Source organism: Antedon mediterranea, chromosome 7 (genome assembly GCF_964355755.1).
Source record: "Antedon mediterranea chromosome 7, ecAntMedi1.1, whole genome shotgun sequence".
Classification (NCBI taxonomy): Eukaryota; Metazoa; Echinodermata; class Crinoidea; order Comatulida; family Antedonidae; genus Antedon; species Antedon mediterranea.
The window spans coordinates 4857027-4879673 of record NC_092676.1 but is presented as its reverse complement, the minus strand read 5'-3'; the positions used below and the strand labels follow the sequence as shown (position 1 = coordinate 4879673).

Sequence of the window (22647 nt, the reverse complement as noted above, 5' to 3'; positions counted from 1 at the left end):
CTATTCAAAATTGCAAGATTGTAAGAAGTAAAAAAAAAACATCTTTTTTTAATATTCTCTATTTTCTTTACATTACAGTTTAATAATGTACATTTTTTTCTCAATCCAATTTTTTTGTCAAAATCAATAAATATTTAATGTGATACTAAACATGTTATTTTCATGGGGCGATATATTTTAATCGAATTAAAATAAACCAAAAATACAAAATCCCCCCAAAAAAAATATTGTAAAAGCAAATAATTAAGTTCCGACTAAGATTTAAATTTTGTTGGAGCTTTTTCCCCTTTTTCATTTAATTTCTTGCTGGCGTACAAGCATTTGATACGGACAGGGGAATAAACAGATACCACTACAGTTACAGTGGTGTTTAATTCATAGCAAGGCCATATACATGGCTGCAGTCGCATGGTCAAGTTAGTGTTTATCGACCAACCGATCGACTAACTCACCGACCGACATAGTAAACTGTAGAGTCACGTTGCATGCGACTAAAAAAATGGGAGTGAGAGTACAAAGCTAACTAATCATGACCTTGAAAATTCAAAGAAATTAATTTTTGGTTTCTTTGAAAAAGTAATATAATAATCAGGGGACATGTTTAGACTAAGCCTTCAACTATTCAACCTACATCATTCACTCAAAATTAAAACACATTTAAATAGAGTGGAATAAGTGGAAGATAGAAAACATTGCTCCATGAGTCATTAGTTGTATGGACAGCCATCTGTGCCAAAATGGGTGTTGATTGTTGATTATTTATTCATTTGTTGACCATGCACCTTTTAATCAGTGGCACTCACAATATGTGGTGTGGTCGAAGAAAGTAAGAAAACAGAACATATTGAAAAATAAAGACATGAACAACTAAACTAACTAAAAATACATAAAAACAATTCAAGCAAAGAGAAAAATATTTTAAAGAGGATTTTAATGATGTTTATTATTTATTATTTGTATACAATTCAAGATTCAAGATTCAAGAAATTTTATTTGTCCATAAAAATGGAAATTCACTTTGCTTGGTAGATTAAAACAACACTATTGCAACAATTTAAAAACGTGCAGTATTATAACAGATTAAAAATACAAGATAAAAAGTTAAAAATACTGTTAAAAATGTAAAACTATTAAAAATTGCATTAACGTCTTACATTAGAATTAAAAATATGAATGCTATTTACAACGAAGGATTTTCTAGTTCTACAAAGATTTGCTCTTGGAGGTCGTAGCCTAATGCCTGATCTATTTAAGTTATAACAGTAATGTAACGGATGAGTGGGGTCTTTCATAATATTGTGTACTTTTTTTAGAATACTCTTTTCATAGATAAATGAACAAGGCGTTAGATCAGCTTTAATAATTTGTTGTGCAATTTTACGTGGTCTCTCAATATTTTTCTTATCATTTTCAGTAAAGTTACCATAAAAACATCCAATGCTAAAAGATAAAATACTTTGAATAATACTTTGATAAAATAGAATTAAAATAGTGTTATCAACTCTAATTTGCTTGAGTTTTCTGAGAAAGTAGAGCCTTTGAGATGCCTTCTTGGAAATCATGAGAGAGTTTGACTCCCATTTTAATTTGTTGTCAATTATAGTACCTAAGTATTTGTATTGGGTAATAATAATGTTATTATTTCATCAAGTTTTCTATTATACAACATTTTTTTGTTGTCATGGCAGATTGACAGCATGAATCATTTGAGTTGACCATAGGGATGGCTCCTAAATAACTTGTCCCTGACCACAACTATTGGGACACTATATTTGAAGGGAATGACTTTATGGAGATTGACCTTCTTTCATATTTTTTGGGGTTAAATCGAATGTTGAGGGAAAAGTTATGTTAGAAATGATTTGATTTGAAACTTAAGTTTCCATAATTATATTGTAGAAGTTTAAACATTTTTTTTTAATGTTTACGAAAAATAATTCTGATAGGCAGGTGATAATCTATTCTGGCAAGGAATTAGAAAATCTATTAGAATCCTGGCAAAGGATTTTCTGTCAGTGTGCCAAGGTGATTAAACCGATTAGAAGGTCAAACCAGTACATCTATTACAACAACAATATATAACATAATGAACATGTTAACAACACTGCAAAACTTATGCAATGTTTTGAGTATTTCCAAACTTTTTCAACTTCAACAAACATGAATACAATTCCAATAGCCAAATACATGATAAGCTTATTTATGTGGATATAATTTCTGAAATGTTAAAAGAGTTATCTAGAAACACACAGCAGTATGTTGCACAACTGGAATGTTTACAAATAGGAACATTAGCTTGTTGGTACAACATGAAGTTTGCAAACTTTTAAAACATCTAGAAACTGTGTTGAGTCTTCAAACTCATCTGGAAGCTGTCAAATATTGTTGGTCAACTCAACTAAATGTTCCTACAATATAACGCTTTCAAACTTTGACAACATCTAGAAACATGCCTTACTCAACTAAATGTTCCTATAATATAACGTTTTCAAACTTTAACAACATCTAGAAACAGGTCTACACAATTATAAATGTTTCTATAATATGAAGTTTCCAAACTTTGGCAACGTCTAGAAACAGGCCTTACACAACAAAATACTCCTATAATATTGAGTTTTTAAACTTTGGCAACATCTAAAAAGAAATCTATACAACTAAATGTTGCTATATATTATGTTGAGCTTCCAAACTTTGACAACATCTGGAAACAAGTCTACACAACTATAAATGTTGCTATAATATTAATTTTCCATATTTTGGCAACAAAGTCTACACATTTAATTATTGCTATATAATGTTGAGTTTCCAAACATTAAAAAAAACCAAACTATAAATGTTCCTATAACATTGAGTTTCCGAACTTTGACAACATTTAGAAACAAGTCAATTTTAATATAAATGTTGCTATAATGTTGAGTTTTGAAAACATCTAGAAACAGTACAAAAACTATAAATATTGCCATCATGTTGGAAACTATGTCAAAATTACTGCACTTACTGCAGTAAACAACATTTTGTCTTTTATGTTGTTGTTAATCATAAACGTTAAAATCATGTTTTTTATCATTTTTAACATGATTCTACAATTAAGATTCCAAACTTTATAGTAAATAATTTTACTTTTATTTATAGCTTTCTACATATATTATATTATTCCATTTCTATATTAAATTATGATTAATTTAAAAGCTCAGTACTCATTCTTACTGTTAACAGGTGAGTGACAAGTGTTGGCAGTGGTTCAAATAATATTGCAACACCACACTAAAAACTATAAACAATAGAGTTGAACCAACACATTTAAAACTTGGCCAATGACAGGAATTCTTTTTCTATTTTTGTTACAGAAAGGGAAAGTACATAACTGTCTTGTGATGTTTTTTCTTTCTTGAGTCAAGAAGCCAATAGAGTAACGGTCATTGTTGGTGGCCATCATTAAAGCGATGGCACAATTATATTTGGTAACAAGTTTGGGAAAGGGAAGGATGTGGTAGAGAGATGATGTTTACATTTATATATATAAGTATATAATCTTCTTACATGGCTTCCCAACATACAAGTTTCAATTGGATTTTTGTTTCCAATTGATCGATACTTTCTTGGGTTTTTTTGCCTCTTTCATTTTGTATATAACTGAATCATCTTTTTATACATTATAATTTACTGTATTTATCTCTAAAAAAAAAAAAAAAATATTTATTTATAAAATATCAGAAATTATAATGTTTTTTTACTCAAATATGAATGAAAGAAATAAATGTTTATTTATTTATTTGAGATGAAAGATATACTTATTCATCAACTATGTCATTTAATGTGGTAAGAGGAGATAAACTGTTAATACTTAAAGATGTTTACCTCCCTGAAAAATAGTTGTTTTTTTTTTTTTTTGGAATATGCAATTTTATGTCACATAATAGTTATCTACTTTGACCAAAAATTGGATCCAAAAAAAAAGATATTTAACTGAAAAAACTGTAATTTTAAGCAAAAAATAGTCAAATTGACTGCCAGTAAATGGAATTTTGTTTGAATTTAACCATTTATTATGTCATTTTATAAGTGAAAACATTTTTTGTTTTTGTTTTTTTCTACGGAAGTGATTATAACTTATTAGAACTACAAAATAACCTGATTAAAGTAATTTTTATTTTTCATGTTTTTGGGGGACATTAAATACATCCTTAATATTGTTTACTAAAAATAGTTTATTAGTTTTAACAAATTTTGATTGATTTGATTTTGACTGTAATTTCTTTGATGAATACATTGTATTATTGTCCAATAATTCAACTTTATTTACTAAACCACTTTGGAAATCAATACAAAGACATTATATTTTAAATTGAACAAATCATGATAACGACTTCTCAATCAATAAGTAATAAGTGGAAATCAATACTTTAAAGACAGAATAAATAAATGAAATAGATTTACAATGCAGTGTTGCTTAATATCCGGTCTGTCACATTATGCAACTTTCTAGAATGTTCGATGAAGGAGCTTGACATTCTAGAAAATGATTCAGGTGCCAAGAAAATCCAGTTTGTGCAAGCTTGTTGTTTTAAAGTTAATCATAGGTGAGATGATGAAACACCTTCCACCACAATACCTTTGTTCTTTTGCCTTAAACCTCAAACCAAGAACATAACAAGCAATTTACGAGAATAACAGTTAAATGTGTTGTTGGATTGTTGGATCTCCATGTTACAGGTTTTTTTACTGTAACTTTTAAAGTTCAACATAGTTCAATCTTTGTTTCTTTTTAATTAAAAAAAAAAAATCAATATCATAAATCTAAAATAAATTTATCCTTAATACGATCATTTGAAATTATAGATATTTCATTCCTTTTCACTCACATTTCTGTTAATTGTAATTATATTATAATAATCTTGATTAATTAAATTTTATACTGACTTGGTCAAGAACCAAGAGTTTGTGGTCTAATTAACAATTTACACCTGCGCTTGTATGCACCTGCGCTTGTATGCACCTGGGCTTAAAAGCACCTAGGCTTATATGCTCCTGTGCTTGTATGCACCTGGGCTTGTATGCTCCTGTGCTTGTATGCTCCTGTGCTTGTATGCACCTAGGCTTGTATGCACTTGCGCTTGTATGCACCTAGGCTTGTATGCACCTGGACTTGTATGCACCTGGACTTGTATGCACCTGGACTTGTATGCACCTGGACTTGTATGCACCTGGGCTTAAAAGCACCTGGGCTTATATGCAACTGGGCTTATACCTGGGTTTATGTATGAGCTTTTATATGTACCTGGGCGTATATGCAACTGGGCTTATATGCAACTGGGCTTATATGCAACTGGGCTTATACCTGGGTTTATGTATGAGGTTTTATATGCAACTGGGCATATATGCACCTGGGCCTGTATGCACCTGGGCTTGTATGCACCTGGACTTGTATGCACCTGCGCTTGTATGCACCTGCGTTTGTATGCACCTGGGCTTGTATGCACCTGGGCTTGTATGCACCTGGGCCTGTATGCACCTGGGCCTGTATGCACCTGCGTTTGTATGCACCTGGGCTTGTATGCACCTGGGCCTGTATGCACCTGCGTTTGTATGCACCTGGGCTTGTATGCACCTGGGCTTGTATGCACCTGGGCTTGTATGCACCTGGGCTTGTATGCACCTGGGCTTGTATGCACCTGCGCTTGTATGCACCTGCGTTTGTATGCACCTGCGCTTGTATGCACCTGCGCTTGTATGCACCTGGGCCTGTATGCACCTGCGTTTGTATGCACCTGGGCTTGTATGCACCTGGGCTTGTATGCACCTGCGCTTGTATGCCCCTGCGCTTGTATGCACCTAGGCTTGTATGCACCTGGGCTTGTATGCACCTGGGCTTGTATGCACCTGGGCTTGTATGCACCTGGGCTTGTATGCACCTGGGCCTGTATGCACCTGCGTTTGTATGCACCTGGGCTTGTATGCACCTGGGCTTGTATGCACCTGGGCTTGTATGCACCTGGGCCTGTATGCACCTGCGTTTGTATGCACCTGGGCCTGTATGCACCTGCGCTTGTATGCAACTGGGCTTGTATGCACCTGCGCTTGTATGCACCTGCTCTTGTACGCACCTGGGCTTGTACGCACCTGGGCTTGTACGCACCTGCGCTTGTACGCACCTGCGCTTGTACGCACCTGCGCTTGTACGCACCGGGGCCTGTACGCACCTGCGTTTGTACGCACCTGCGTTTGTACGCACCTGGGCTTGTATGCACCTGCGCTTGTATGCACCTGCGTTTGTATGCACCTGCGTTTGTATGCACCTGCGTTTGTATGCACCTGCGTTTGTATGCACCTGCGCTTGTATGCACCTGGGCTTGTATGCACCTGCGCCTGTATGCACCTGGGCTTGTATGCACCTGGGCTTGTATGCACCTGCGTTTGTATGCACTTGGGCTTGTATGCACCTGGGCTTGTATGCACCTGCGCCTGTATGCACCTGGGCTTGTATGCACCTGGGCTTGTATGCACCTGGGCTTGTATGCACCTGGGCTTGTATGCACCTGCGTTTGTATGCACTTGGGCTTGTATGCACCTGGACTTGTATGCACCTGGGCTTGTATGCACCTGCGCTTGTATGCACCTGCGCTTGTACGCACCAGGGCTTGTACGCACCTGCGCTTGTACGCACTTGCGTTTGTACGCACCTGGGCTTGTATGCACCTGCGCTTGTATGCACCTGGGCTTGTATGCACCTGCGTTTGTATGCACCTGGGCTTGTATGCACCTGGGCTTGTATGCACCTGCGCCTGTATGCACCTGGGCTTGTATGCACCTGGGCTTGTATGCACCTGGGCTTGTATGCACCTGGGCTTGTATGCACCTGCGTTTGTATGCACCTGGGCTTGTATGCACCTGGGCTTGTATGCACCTGGGCTTGTATGCACCTGCGTTTGTATGCACCTGGGCTTGTATGCACCTGGGCTTGTATGCACCTGGGCTTGTATGCACCTGGGGTTGTATGCACCTGGACTTGTATGCACCTGGACTTGTATGCACCTGGGCTTGTATGCACCTGGACTTGTATGCACCTGGACTTGTATGCACCTGGACTTGTATGCACCTGGGCTATATGCATGTGGCTTACATGCTCCTGGGCTTATATGCATGTGGCTTACATGCACCTGGGCTTATATGCATGTGGCTTACATGCACCTGGGCTTATATGCATGTGGCTTACATGCACCTGGGCAATATATCTAAGGGTTTATTAAAAAGCTTACCTGATATGTAGAATTTCTTTGTAGAGCTACTACCAACGTTCCTTTGAAAAGTACCACTTGTCTGACAGATGGCAGCACCTTTACACTCCTTTTCTTCTCCTTCAGGAAGCCTGACATCTCCATCTAATGAGATGTAATATTCATACGTTGTTTCTCCTCGTTTCTCTTCAGCTGTATGTTGCCTATCACATTAAAAAAGTCCTTTTTTTAGTAATAAACAATATCAGTATTATGTACTCTGTTAAACTAGTTCGACAAACAAAGTGTGATGTATCTAAATATTGTAGTGATATGCTAAAATTTGGTAGTGATATGACATCATCATGTCCATATTTGGGCACATCACATTTTTTTTGTCACATAAAGTTTGATGGTTTAAACTAGAGATGGCACCATGGTATCTGACACCTGAGAGAAAGCACAGTTATATTAAAAGTAGTTAAAACTACCGTTATACTCTCATTAAAAGTTGGTGTGTTTTAAAACCAATAATGAAAGTTTTATATTTGTGCAATTGTTTTCCCCGTGAAAATATAACCTTACACCTTTCACCTCATGAAATTATTCGTACCATTGTCCTTATAAACATTCATTATTCGTACCATTGTCCTTATAAACATTCATTATTCGTACCATTGTCCTTATAAACATTCATTATTCGTACCATTGTCCTTATAAACATTCATTATTCGTACCATTGTCCTTATAAACATTCATTATTCGTACCATTGTCCTTATAAACATTCATTATTCGTACCATTGTCCTTATAAACATTCATTATTTGTATAACTATAACTATATCCTTTTCATTTGGTCGAGATGATGGTGTTAAATTTTTTTTTTTAATTATTATATTATGCTTTAAAGGCAAATTAATAAATATATAACCATAGTACTTACTTTGATTTTAATTCATGTATATCAATATCTTTATTTGTTTCTGGATCAGTAAACTTCCAATTTTTCCCTTCAACTGTAGCTCTAAATAAAATAAAATAAAATATTGTTGGTTTTAATTACCTTTAGAAACACAGAACCAAATATGACGCTTTAATAAACCTTTTATAGCACACCTTAGTAGATTCTTGTCATTTGATTGGAGGATTGTGGGTCACTTGGAGTATTACTGTGTGAAATTTCGTAAAATAGAGTCAGTGCAATTTCATTATTTGTGTTCATTCATTACTATCCTAAAATATATTTCAAAACTTTCTATTATTTAAAAGTCGAAGATAGCCAGGTCTCGGGTCCATTCTATTGTCGCCATAGATTGACTTCTTCATCAGAACTTCTATGAATGGATGATTAGGTGGGAACAAGAACGCTAGTTGATCATACCCAGTACCGTTTTGATCGTACGATTAATCACGAAAATACCTCACAATGAGAAACCATGTGCGATGCAAGACTGTTGACTGAACACGTACAAATCAAGTAGTGTACACTGTCTATAATTGTTCTCCACGAAATGGTTTAGGCCATGGTCATTAAAAGTATGTGTTATTAAACAAATACTGTTTTATATTTGTGTAATGGTACAAATAATGTTATTTGATGAAAGATGAAATGTTTTATTTTCTATCATTGCACTCATAAACATAAACATTCATTATTTGTATATTATATTAATACAGGTTTCTGTACGAGTGAATCAAATTGTAACAACTGCGAAAAAGCATATATAGGAGAAAAGAACACAAAGCAGATGTCACTTCACATTGTACAGGGATCCTAACATGTTCAGCCAGAAATTCAGCTTCAGAAATTGTTCACAACTCAGCCATCACCGATCACATGACCACTCACACTCATTTACCAAATTGGAACGTAAAAATACTAGGCACAGAATCATCATGGAAAGACAGGAAAATAAAAGAATCAATAAAAATAAGAAAACATGGTAATTACACTATGAACAGAGACGACGGCGGTTTGGAACTCCCAAAATTGTACAACAACTATACTAAAGAGGAGGCCCCGACAATCCCATTTGGGAAAACCTGAACGATCTATAGAAGACGCTATACCATATACGAGATCTAATGGTAACAAGTCCAAGTCACAGAGACTCACTCATGATTAAGCTGCGTCGTTGACCAGCGAAAGCTTGAGTAAAAAACGTAAGTTTACGAATTTTATTCGACTTTGGATCATCCAAAAGAAAATTTACTTAAAATGAATCAAATATGGTTGGAACTAAGGTTGTTTTTTTATTGGAAATGATTTAAACTCTGGAACACGGAAATGGTAGCAAATATTGGAGGACTTTTATTTAAAATATTACTAGTACTATAGATAAACTTACATTTCCTCTGGACACGCTACTCTTGTCTGCCACTTAAAATTGTAAACACAATTAGCTCCATTTTCAGAGAGTCTGAAAGAGAAAAACATGAATGTACTGTAAATTTAACTAGGGGAATAACATGCGACTTTACAGCCTACTGGGCTAAATTGTGCACAAGTGAGGACGACACACATAGCACCACTTTATTCTCCCCTAAGGGTCCCTTCATGTCGACTGCTGCCACCAAAAGGCGCCTGTTCGTCTTTCCACAATGAATATATATATATTTGCTTAAATTAAACAAATTTTGTTACTATTTTTTACTACATTTTTTATATGGTACAATGTGGGAAAACAACTTATAATTTTAGGCATTTGGAAATTAGAGATAAGTGAGCATTCATTAAAAGTAACTAAATTTGCTTCTTATGTCCGCCCTATTCAGGGGGAAACTTTGTTGCGTCCCTACAGTGTCTCCTGGCCGTCTATTGTATGAAAAAAAAAATTTGCTGAATAGGTGTCTTATGTCCGCCCTATTCAGGGGGAAACTTTGTTGGGTCCCTACAGTGTCTCCTGGCCGTCTATTGTATGAACAAAAAAATTTGCTGAATAGGTGTCTTATGTCCGCCCTATTCAGGGGGAAACTTTGTTGGGTCCCTACAGTGTCTCCTGGCCGTCTATTGTATGAACAAAAAAATTTGCTGAATAGGTGTCTTATGTCCGCCCTATTCAGGGGGAAACTTTGTTGGGTCCCTACAGTGTCTCCTGGCCGTCTATTGTATGAACAAAAAAATTTGCTGAATAGGTGTCTTATGTCCGCCCTATTCAGGGGGAAACTTTGTTGGGTCCCTACAGTGTCTCCTGGCCGTCTATTGTATGAAAAAAAAAATTTGCTGAATAGGTGTCTTATGTCCGCCCTATTCAGGGGGAAACTTTGTTGGGTCCCTACAGTGTCTCCTGGCCGTCTATTGTATGAAAAAAAAAATTTGCTGAATAGGTGTCTTATGTCCGCCCTATTCAGGGGGAAACTTTGTTGCGTCCCTACAGTGTCCCCTGGCCGTCTATTGTATGAAAAAAAAAATTTGCTGAATAGGTGTCTTATGTCCGCCCTATTCAGGGGGAAACTTTGTTGGGTCCCTACAGTGTCTCCTGGCCGTCTATTGTATGAAAAAAAAAATTTGCTGAATAGGTGTCTTATGTCCGCCCTATTCAGGGGGAAACTTTGTTGCGTCCCTACAGTGTCCCCTGGCCGTCTATTGTATGAAAAAAAAAATTTGCTGAATAGGTGTCTTATGTCCGCCCTATTCAGGGGGAAACTTTGTTGGGTCCCTACAGTGTCTCCTGGCCGTCTATTGTATGAAAAAAAAAATTTGCTGAATAGGTGTCTTATGTCCGCCCTATTCAGGGGGAAACTTTGTTGCGTCCCTACAGTGTCTCCTGGCCGTCTATTGTATGAAAAAAAAAATTTGCTGAATAGGTGTCTTATGTCCGCCCTATTCAGGGGGAAACTTTGTTGCGTCCCTACAGTGTCCCCTGGCCGTCTATTGTATGAAAAAAAAAATTTGCTGAATAGGTGTCTTATGTCCGCCCTATTCAGGGGGAAACTTTGTTGGGTCCCTACAGTGTCTCCTGGCCGTCTATTGTATGAAAAAAAAAATTTGCTGAATAGGTGTCTTATGTCCGCCCTATTCAGGGGGAAACTTTGTTGGGTCCCTACAGTGTCTCCTGGCCGTCTATTGTATGAACAAAAAAATTTGCTGAATAGGTGTCTTATGTCCGCCCTATTCAGGGGGAAACTTTGTTGCGTCCCTACAGTGTCCCCTGGCCGTCTATTGTATGAACAAAAAAATTTGCTGAATAGGTGTCTTATGTCCGCCCTATTCAGGGGGAAACTTTGTTGGGTCCCTACAGTGTCTCCTGGCCGTCTATTGTATGAAAAAAAAAATTTGCTGAATAGGTGTCTTATGTCCGCCCTATTCAGGGGGAAACTTTGTTGGGTCCCTACAGTGTCCCCTGGCCGTCTATTGTATGAACAAAAAAATTTGCTGAATAGGTGTCTTATGTCCGCCCTATTCAGGGGGAAACTTTGTTGGGTCCCTACAGTGTCTCCTGGCCGTCTATTGTATGAACAAAAAAATTTGCTGAATAGGTGTCTTATGTCCGCCCTATTCAGGGGGAAACTTTGTTGGGTCCCTACAGTGTCCCCTGGCCGTCTATTGTATGAAAAAAAAAATTTGCTGAATAGGTGTCTTATGTCCGCCCTATTCAGGGGGAAACTTTGTTGGGTCCCTACAGTGTCCCCTGGCCGTCTATTGTATGAAAAAAAAAATTTGCTGAATAGGTGTCTTATGTCCGCCCTATTCAGGGGGAAACTTTGTTGCGTCCCTACAGTGTCCCCTGGCCGTCTATTGTATGAAAAAAAAAATTTGCTGAATAGGTGTCTTATGTCCGCCCTATTCAGGGGGAAACTTTGTTGCGTCCCTACAGTGTCTCCTGGCCGTCTATTGTATGAAAAAAAAAATTTGCTGAATAGGTGTCTTATGTCCGCCCTATTCAGGGGGAAACTTTGTTGGGTCCCTACAGTGTCTCCTGGCCGTCTATTGTATGAAAAAAAAAATTTGCTGAATAGGTGTCTTATGTCCGCCCTATTCAGGGGGAAACTTTGTTGGGTCCCTACAGTGTCCCCTGGCCGTCTATTGTATGAAAAAAAAAATTTGCTGAATAGGTGTCTTATGTCCGCCCTATTCAGGGGGAAACTTTGTTGGGTCCCTACAGTGTCTCCTGGCCGTCTATTGTATGAAAAAAAAAATTTGCTGAATAGGTGTCTTATGTCCGCCCTATTCAGGGGGAAACTTTGTTGGGTCCCTACAGTGTCTCCTGGCCGTCTATTGTATGAAAAAAAAAATTTGCTGAATAGGTGTCTTATGTCCGCCCTATTCAGGGGGAAACTTTGTTGGGTCCCTACAGTGTCTCCTGGCCGTCTATTGTATGAACAAAAAAATTTGCTGAATAGGTGTCTTATGTCCGCCCTATTCAGGGGGAAACTTTGTTGGGTCCCTACAGTGTCTCCTGGCCGTCTATTGTATGAACAAAAAAATTTGCTGAATAGGTGTCTTATGTCCGCCCTATTCAGGGGGAAACTTTGTTGGGTCCCTACAGTGTCTCCTGGCCGTCTATTGTATGAAAAAAAAAATTTGCTGAATAGGTGTCTTATGTCCGCCCTATTCAGGGGGAAACTTTGTTGGGTCCCTACAGTGTCCCCTGGCCGTCTATTGTATGAAAAAAAAAATTTGCTGAATAGGTGTCTTATGTCCGCCCTATTCAGGGGGAAACTTTGTTGGGTCCCTACAGTGTCTCCTGGCCATCTATTGTATGAAAAAAAAAATTTGCTGAATAGGTGTCTTATGTCCGCCCTATTCAGAGGAAAAACTTTGTTGGGTCCCTACAGTGTCTCCTGGCCGTCTATTGTATGAAAAAAAAAATTTGCTGAATAGGTGTCTTATGTCCGCCCTATTCAGGGGGAAACTTTGTTGGGTCCCTACAGTGTCTCCTGGCCGTCTATTGTATGAAAAAAAAAATTTGCTGAATAGGTGTCTTATGTCCGCCCTATTCAGGGGGAAACTTTGTTGGGTCCCTACAGTGTCTCCTGGCCGTCTATTGTATGAAAAAAAAAATTTGCTGAATAGGTGTCTTATGTCCGCCCTATTCAGGGGGAAACTTTGTTGGGTCCCTACAGTGTCTCCTGGCCGTCTATTGTATGAAAAAAAAAATTTGCTGAATAGGTGTCTTATGTCCGCCCTATTCAGGGGGAAACTTTGTTGGGTCCCTACAGTGTCTCCTGGCCGTCTATTGTATGAAAAAAAAAATTTGCTGAATAGGTGTCTTATGTCCGCCCTATTCAGGGGGAAACTTTGTTGCGTCCCTACAGTGTCTCCTGGCCGTCTATTGTATGAAAAAAAAAATTTGCTGAATAGGTGTCTTATGTCCGCCCTATTCAGGGGGAAACTTTGTTGGGTCCCTACAGTGTCTCCTGGCCGTCTATTGTATGAAAAAAAAAATTTGCTGAATAGGTGTCTTATGTCCGCCCTATTCAGGGGGAAACTTTGTTGGATCCCTACAGTGTCTCCTGGCCGTCTATTGTATGAACAAAAAAATTTGCTGAATAGGTGTCTTATGTCCGCCCTATTCAGGGGGAAACTTTGTTGGGTCCCTACAGTGTCCCCTGGCCGTCTATTGTATGAACAAAAAAATTTGCTGAATAGGTGTCTTATGTCCGCTCTATTCAGGGGGAAACTTTGTTGGGTCCCTACAGTGTCTCCTGGCCGTCTATTGTATGAACAAAAAAATTTGCTGAATAGGTGTCTTATGTCCGCCCTATTCAGGGGGAAACTTTGTTGGGTCCCTACAGTGTCTCCTGGCTGTCTATTGTATGAAAAAAAAAATTTGCTGAATAGGTGTCTTATGTCCGCCCTATTCAGGGGGAAACTTTGTTGGGTCCCTACAGTGTCCCCTGGCCGTCTATTGTATGAAAAAAAAAATTTGCTGAATAGGTGTCTTATGTCCGCCCTATTCAGGGGGAAACTTTGTTGGGTCCCTAAAGTGTCTCCTGGCCGTCTATTGTATGAAAAAAAAAATTTGCTAAATAGGTGTCTTATGTCCGCCCTATTCAGGGGGAAACTTTGTTGGGTCCCTACAGTGTCCCCTGGCCGTCTATTGTATGAACAAAAAAATTTGCTGAATAGGTGTCTTATGTCCGCCCTATTCAGGGGGAAACTTTGTTGGGTCCCTACAGTGTCCCCTGGCCGTCTATTGTATGAAAAAAAAAATTTGCTGAATAGGTGTCTTATGTCCGCCCTATTCAGGGGGAAACTTTGTTGGGTCCCTACAGTGTCTCCTGGCCGTCTATTGTATGAAAAAAAAAATTTGCTGAATAGGTGTCTTATGTCCGCCCTATTCAGGGGGAAACTTTGTTGGGTCCCTACAGTGTCTCCTGGCCGTCTATTGTATGAACAAAAAAATTTGCTGAATAGGTGTCTTATGTCCGCCCTATTCAGGGGGAAACTTTGTTGGGTCCCTACAGTGTCTCCTGGCCGTCTATTGTATGAACAAAAAAATTTGCTGAATAGGTGTCTTATGTCCGCCCTATTCAGGGGGAAACTTTGTTGGGTCCCTACAGTGTCTCCTGGCCGTCTATTGTATGAAAAAAAAAATTTGCTGAATAGGTGTCTTATGTCCGCCCTATTCAGGGGGAAACTTTGTTGGGTCCCTACAGTGTCCCCTGGCCTTCTATTGTATGAAAAAAAACCAGCATACCCTGTAAAATCTGGTGTACCAATCTTTTTACCGCAAGTAAAAGTTATTGCTGTGTCAACGTTTTTTCCTGAACATTCTGTACTTTTCCCTTCTTTGAAGTCCATCTGTAGACTATTAGTATCAGCATCTATAAAATAATATACAGAGGGAAATATTACAACTTACAAATCAAAATTTCTTTCAAGATTTTTTACTTAATCTATTTATTGTATATAAACATCTATTTTTCAATGATATTGCAATCAAATTTTATTAGTATTGATTGTAATTTAATATTTTCTAAAGTTGTATTTTTACTCAATTTTTAAGGACATTGTTTTTCTTGAAAAATTTTATCTGGTTTTACATTAATATTTTATAAATAAATTTTAACTTTTTGGTAAACCAATTTTCAAGTACATACTTGCTATGTTTCGGCTATTTTTAGTAGCCTTGGTCACGCAAATGACAGACAGGTAGCAAGTAAGTACTTAACAATTGGTTTACCAAAACGTTTTTTTATTACATTATTTTCTAAATATTCTCCAATCAACGCAATAGGAGACCTACTAGCTACTAGAAAGGGATTAGGTTGGTAGCCTTTTGGGAATCTTTCCTCTGTGCTTTCTTTTTTTTTTAGGGGGGGGGGGGGTGTGGTCTGAGGGTTTTTTTTGTGGTGTGGGGCTTTAATTTTTTCATACTTTTGGTCTTTTTCCAATGAGTTTCACATAATTTCAGGCAAAATTATTTTGGTGTATTTTGTGTGTACTTTCGTATTATTTACTGTATCTCTGTTTCCATATATGGATGTTCCGTAATACAAGAGAACCCTGCTATGGGTCATTACCTGTAATCAATATTTGTGTGTACTCCTTTCCTAGGATCTCCACTACATTGCCATCTTCCGAGCATACTGCAGCAGACTCGTCACAGCCCTTTGGTCCATTCATTATGGCTGTACAAATGTTTACATAAAAACTAAATAATGACAGAACAACAGTAAATTATAAAATATTAATGCATACAAAGCATCGACAATGAGGTCTGAATGAGTGGGTGGTCGTCAATTAAAAAATGTTGACTCATTCAACTCATTTTCTTAAAGAATGTAAAAAAATACCAGCTTTTTAACATCTTAACATTATCATATCCAATAAAGTACTCATTCAAACCTTTTAAACAACAACCTAAATCTTTCATAAAACAAGCGAGGTAGTCTATACTGCTAAAAAAAACCTTGGCTGCACAACGGGTTTGAAGTCATGAAACACAGATGCAAGTATCTTAGATGATTGATCATAAAACTGCACTTGATACAGACAAGTTTTTTTTCTTAAAGAATGTAAAAAATATCAGCTTTTTAACGTCATAACATTATAATATCCAAATTCAAACCACCTAAGTCTTTCATAAAACAAGAGAGGTCTATATACTGCTAAAAAAAACCTTGGCTGCACATTGCACAACTGGTTTGAACTTGTCATGAAACACAGATATCTTAGATGACTGATCATAAAACTACACTTGATACAGATAATATTCTAATCAATAAACAAACATCTTTCAATTTCTCCCAAAGTGTTATTAATTGTGGTGATAACTACATCCAAAACAGACTAATGCAAACAGGGAAAATTTGGATCATAAGGTAGGGTTAGGGCGAAATTATGAAAGGTATCATGAACCTCTCATATTGTGTGCGAACATCTCATCACATCCACAGCTGCAGCCTGCTTTAATGTTTGCCTAGCCTTAAATTCTTCAAGACATGAAGGAACTATTTTTAAAATTAGAAACAGCATGCTTTTATATAAGGATACAGTTATTCTAATTGTACATGATACATAAATATATTATTTAACTATACAAATCCTAAGAAAATTAGAAAAAGCTATTAATAAAAACGGAAAGTAAATAGCCAGAGAGAAATTTCAAATATCACTTCTTCAGAAATATGAGAGTAACTGTCAGTATATTGTAGTATTTAAAAAATCTAAGAACTACACAAAGTTTAGCAAAAATATGATAACAAATTATTCTACTACAGATACTGCAGTAACTACATTTTGTTCACTTTTAAACCCGTTTATACGATTATTTAGCAAGTTGCTTCTTAAAGGTATTCATACACACTGTTTCTTGTAGCAACTACATAAATTGAAATAAATTAAAATCATATGTTACTGCAGTAACTGCAGTAGAGTAACTTTGACATGATACCTTACTCTATGTCTACACTCAAACTAGTTTGAAAAAAAAAAAGCGTGATGTGCCCAAATATGGTAGAGATCATCATGTCCATATAGGGGCACATCACACATTTTTTTGTCACATAAAGTTTGATATTGACAGGGATTCAAAAAACTAACATTTTCTTTTTATTGCTTTTTACTTCCCAACTACTCGTTAGTCGTGATAAAGAATGCAAGTCATATAATTTATTCCCATTGGCCACATGACATGGTTGATGCATAGGAGGACACACAAAGTTACTTTTCCAAATGAAGGAATAAAAACAAGCTTCATCATCGGACTGTAACAAAAAAAAAACAAAGATGATTAAGTTATTAATAATGCTCTGTCTACACTATCAGACTAGTTTGACCTAAAAAATGTGATGTGTCAATATGGTAGTGATATTCCCAAATATGGTAGTACTATGACATCATCATTTTTTTGTCACATCAAGTTTGATAGTGTAGCTTTAAAGTTACAAGATGGATGTGTTTTTAATGAATAATGTCAAACACTTATATTAAATTATATTTCTAAATATTTTTGCATGTTCAGTGTGTGGTCATGATAAAAAATAAGTGGTTACGAAGTAAACCCAATTTCTCAAGAAAAGAAATATTTCAATCAAATTGATTGATTGAAATTCTATTTTTAACATTTGTATTGACAAAATATTCAACTGGTTATTTTGGTAATTTGGTTATTGCTTGCCATTTTTTGGCAGACTAAACAAGGTGGATACAAACATGTGTTTAATTGCCATAATCTGTAAATATTGAGAATTCCTCAAAAAATTAAAATCATGACAAACATGAAAATGTTCCAGAGTTTTATAATCTATGGTCAACACACTATGTGTTTTTTTGTAACTACCCTATTTCTATTTTAAGGTCAACACATATGTCTTTCTTTTCCTATCTATTTATAGTTATCTCCTTTGTCATAAAAAATAGACAGTGTACTAACTAGTTAGGTTAAGATCAACTCACAGTAACTAGCTGAGGTTTGCCTCGTTCCTGTGATTCATCACATTCAAATATAATTTCTGATCGTCTTTTTCCATCGCCTTTAAAAAAAATTACAAAATTATAGAAACTTTTATACTTAATTTTAATTATTTCTTCTTTAAATCTGTATAACATTACTAGCTTAATATTTTTGGCGTTTAATTTTATACACATCCAACAGCAGCACATAACTGGAGAATTGCTAGATTGATAAACTATATCGTGCTTTAAAACTAAATCTTATTTGAGGCTTAGAAAGTGGGGTAAAAACAGTGGTGGTCAGGATTGAAGCCTGGCACTAAGTCAGGACTCATGAACTCTGGCACTAGGTCAATACTGAACTCTGGCACTAGGTCAGGATTGAAGCCTGGCACTAGGTCAGGACTCATGAACTCTGGCACTAGGTCAGGATTGAGGCCTGGCACTAGGTCAGGATTGAAGTCTGGCACTGGATCAGGACTGAACTCTGGTACTAGGTCAGGACTGAACCCTAGCATTAGGTCAGGATTAAAGCCTGGCACTAGGTCAGGATTGAAGCCTGGCACTAGATCAGGATTGAATTCTGACACTCGATCAGGATTGAATTCTGACACTCGATCAGGATTGACTTCTGACCTTCGATTAAGATTGAATTCTGACACTCGATCAGGATTGAACCCTGGAATATGACTGCTAATATTCATACCCTTTACAAATATGAAAGAGGGATCAGCTCAAAAGTTCAACAAATGTATGGCGTATTCTTTTTCGTTATCGTATTCGGAAGTTTACAAACCTCCCTATTGTTTTACTGCCATTCAAATGTTAGTTACAAAGTCTAAGTGCCTTTAGAACTTACCATGCGGACAACTATCTCCATTACTATACACGACCTTTAAGTTATGACCATTATAAGAGAACTCCTGACTTTTAGCACTACCAAGTGATGTCCCTTTTTGGCACACAGCTCCATCACACTCCGAAGATACAGACTGGCAGACATGTATAGAGTATCCTTCAGGTAACTACATGAAATCATTAAGATAAATAAGTATGCAATAGACTTTACAATAATCTATTGAATTGCCTATAATGGTTTAGATGATAACAATATATAATAGGATGCTGGTGTTGATGCGGATACATAATGATAATATTGATGTTGATGAAAATGATAACATAATGGTGATGATAGTGTTAGATAATGGTGATACTGATGTTGATGATAGTGATAACAAATGGTGATGATAGTGTTAGATAGTGATACTGATGTTGATGATAATGATAAAATAATGGTGATGATAGTGATAACATAATGGTGATGATAGTGTTAGATAATGGTGATATGATTGATGTTGTTGATGTTTATAGTGATAACATATTAAATGGTAAAAAAAGTTCATGATGTTCTGCTTGTTCTGATATTCAATATACCCACCTCTTCTACTTTCGACGAGAGAGGAGTCAAATCGAACGTATAATCCAAGTTTGCAGCCATGAATTTGCAGTCAGTCGTTATTGGGTCAGATTTAGATGGCGGACACACCCGATTAGTCATCCAGATGAAACGATAGGTACAATCATATACACTGGTTAACTCTGGAATTCCCTGTAAACACAATTTTAAAAAGTTGATGTAGTTAGGACTTAAGCTCTGTCTACACTATCAAACTAGTTTGACAAAAAAAGTGTGATGTGCCCCAATATGGTAGTGATGTGCCTATATAGGGTAGTGATATGACATCATTGTGTCCATATATGGGCACATCACATTTTTTTGTTACATAAAGTTTGAGCTTACAGAGCTTTTAAGGGTTGCTCCGGGTATAAAGTTTTTATTGTTTATATTTATATGTTTTTATTTTTTTTTAAATTGGTCGACTGCACCAATGAAGGGCAAGTGTTGCCTGAAAGCTCTGCAACTTTTTCTGGCTGTTTTACTTTATCATTTTTATTTAGCTTTTTGCTTTAATTTTATTTTGCATCTTCATTGAGATCCACCCGATGATATCCACAGCATTGTCATTTTATTCAGTAATTTGATTATAGATTTATTTATTTTTTATACTGTATATATAATATATTGTTAGTATGTAATTTTTCAATACACAAAGTTCAGTATTTTGTATGTTACATTGTTTTAATGAGAATAAAATTGAACATAATTTCCTTCTAGAATCAACAGTATAGTTGAACTCCAAATAGAGCTACTCACTTCTGAGGTACCAGGTTTACAGGAGAACTGAATGATGGTGGTGTAGTTTTTATTTTCATCACATTTGCTGCCATTGGTGTAAGTTAACGTCACGGTGCCATTGTCATACAGAACTGGTGGACTGCTCAGTTTACCAATGCTCTGAAATATTTACAAGTACGTGAAATTAAGTGGTTTATTAAAAGTATAAAACAGTTTATGAAGTATGCAAGCAATTTATTTGCTAATCATCACCACACATATCAAGCACAAAATAATATACATTGTCGCGGCAGTCACATCGCCACAGTACACACTGTATGCTCATCTAATAGACTGCGCACAAACTTTTGTGGACAGAGACAGTCTTGTACACTTTTCACAACGATAATGAAATTTAGCTCACTATGTCGGTCGGTTCGTCGGTAAACACTAACTTGAGCATGCAACTGAAGCCATGTATATGGCCTTGTTTTAACAAGGTTATGATTGCTTTGATATCGATTGAGATTTTTTCTTATAAAATATATGTTTCACATATTATAAGTGTGTTGCACTCAGATCAACAATGTTTAGTACTAAAGTAATCTGTTTTAATAGAATTTGTATAGACAGGTGGGATACGAATATGTAAAATATTTTGCATATAATATAAAACACTTACAAATGGGGATTTCCCTTCTGCAACTACACAGCCAGCTGCACTTGGTGGACATCTGGTTCCAGGTATAGGGTTCAAAGGTCGACATGGATTCAAATATATCGCAGATAATCTTTGATATGGATCCATGTTTCTTGACAGATAATATCCTTGCTCGTTGACTAAAGGTGAAAGGTCAATGGTGGTGTCACCGTTCGTTGCCTTGCAAGAAATCTAGGAAAATAAACTACATTTACAACTTGTATCTAAACAATCTTTTTCAGTAATCGTTTTTTAAATATAAGTAATATTTATACCCCATCTTTTAGGTTAAGACATTTTTCAATTTTTGTTTTTAACCAGATCTAGTATCCAGTAAGTATAGGTATGAAACGCCATGTGTGCCAAAATTGTTGGATTAAACAATTCTTAATATAGTCATAGAGTATTTATTTATTTATTTATTTATTCAACTTTTTTTTACAAGGGTAGCTCTAACAGATGTACTAAAATAAATGGTATATTTTTTTTTAAAGTAGAACCCCTATTAGGAGACAACTTTGGGAACCACAAAGTGTCCCCTAAGTACTAGTTGTCTTCTGTACTTTTCTGGTGGCCATAGTGCTAAATATATTGTCCTTCATTTGTTTCATGGAAAAGTGTCCCCTTAAAGCCGATTTTCCACTAGGCGAATTTGTTCGCGTGAATCGAAAGCGTCATGCTATGCACATGCGTATTCGCGTTTCTGTCTGTCATACTTCCTTCTTCGACGAATTCTAGTTCCTTTGATTTTTCGCTTCAGCGAAATTTACTAGTTCGAATTGTTTCTACTTTTTGCAAAGCGAAATATTGCGCAACCAATCAGAGCTCAGGAAATGAGCTATGACGCTTTCATGAGCACTCATGCGAATCGAAATGCTCAGCAACCACGCGAGGAACATGAACGTCGCAGCTCCAGTATCCAAAGTGAGGGTTTGTATTCTAAATGCATTTATAATATTTTTTAACAGCAGAAATGGAACTATTTATTATTATTGATTGATTTATTTAAAATCTGTATTTAATATAACATATGGTGTAATGACAACATAAATGATGATATAAACTTAGTAAATATTATCAGTAGAAATGGGTAAAAAAATTATAAATACATTATATTTGAGGATATGCAGCAGTCGAGAAGAAATTTTAAAAAAAGTTTTTCTTACCTGGTTTTCACATGCTAGTGACGTATGCCATGAAAAATAGTACGTACAGTCCTCAGATTCGTCTACAAACTGTGGCTGACCTATGACCCCGTCCGTGTGTGGACATACAAAGTTTATGATCGAACTTCTGTTAAACTGTCCGCGATGGCAAGGCTTTCCGCCTTCGTAATTCAACATGAGAATGCCGTCGTCGAATGAAAGACGTTTGTTGAAGTGGCCTGCGTCGTAAGAATGTGGCGTGCCTGCACCAGCTGGTTTTTGTTGACACACACCTGTGAATATGACCAAACAAATCCCAAGAGCTCAGAGCTATATTCTATATGGATGATTCAATTCAATTTCTTTATTGCTGCAAATGCCATCAAGGGCTAATATCCGCTTAAACATACTACATCATACATCATACATAATAATACATATTTACATTTAAAATTTAAACACATAAAAATTATAGTCATTACTACTGTAGTAGTTATTATTTTTTTAATTATTGTAATTATTGTTATTGTGATTATTGTTATTATTATTATAATAATTAATATAAATGT

At 36.4% G+C, this 22647-nt stretch overlaps 1 protein-coding gene across 1 annotated transcript in view; it reads right to left on the bottom strand.

The window, feature by feature from the left end:
* Window positions 1–22647, bottom strand: part of LOC140055308 (cation-independent mannose-6-phosphate receptor-like) — a 51106-nt gene that overhangs the window by 8921 nt on the left and 19538 nt on the right. The window contains exons 25-36 of the mRNA XM_072100615.1: window positions 22100–22371; window positions 20916–21125; window positions 20273–20413; window positions 19496–19666; window positions 18917–19082; window positions 18061–18137; window positions 17206–17369; window positions 15684–15814; window positions 14858–14984; window positions 9563–9634; window positions 8158–8238; window positions 7257–7438 (exon numbers count right to left, since the gene is read on the bottom strand). Coding sequence (XP_071956716.1) covers window positions 7257–7438; window positions 8158–8238; window positions 9563–9634; window positions 14858–14984; window positions 15684–15814; window positions 17206–17369; window positions 18061–18137; window positions 18917–19082; window positions 19496–19666; window positions 20273–20413; window positions 20916–21125; window positions 22100–22371 — 1794 coding nt within the window. The remainder of the gene's footprint in view (window positions 1–7256; window positions 7439–8157; window positions 8239–9562; window positions 9635–14857; window positions 14985–15683; window positions 15815–17205; window positions 17370–18060; window positions 18138–18916; window positions 19083–19495; window positions 19667–20272; window positions 20414–20915; window positions 21126–22099; window positions 22372–22647) is intronic.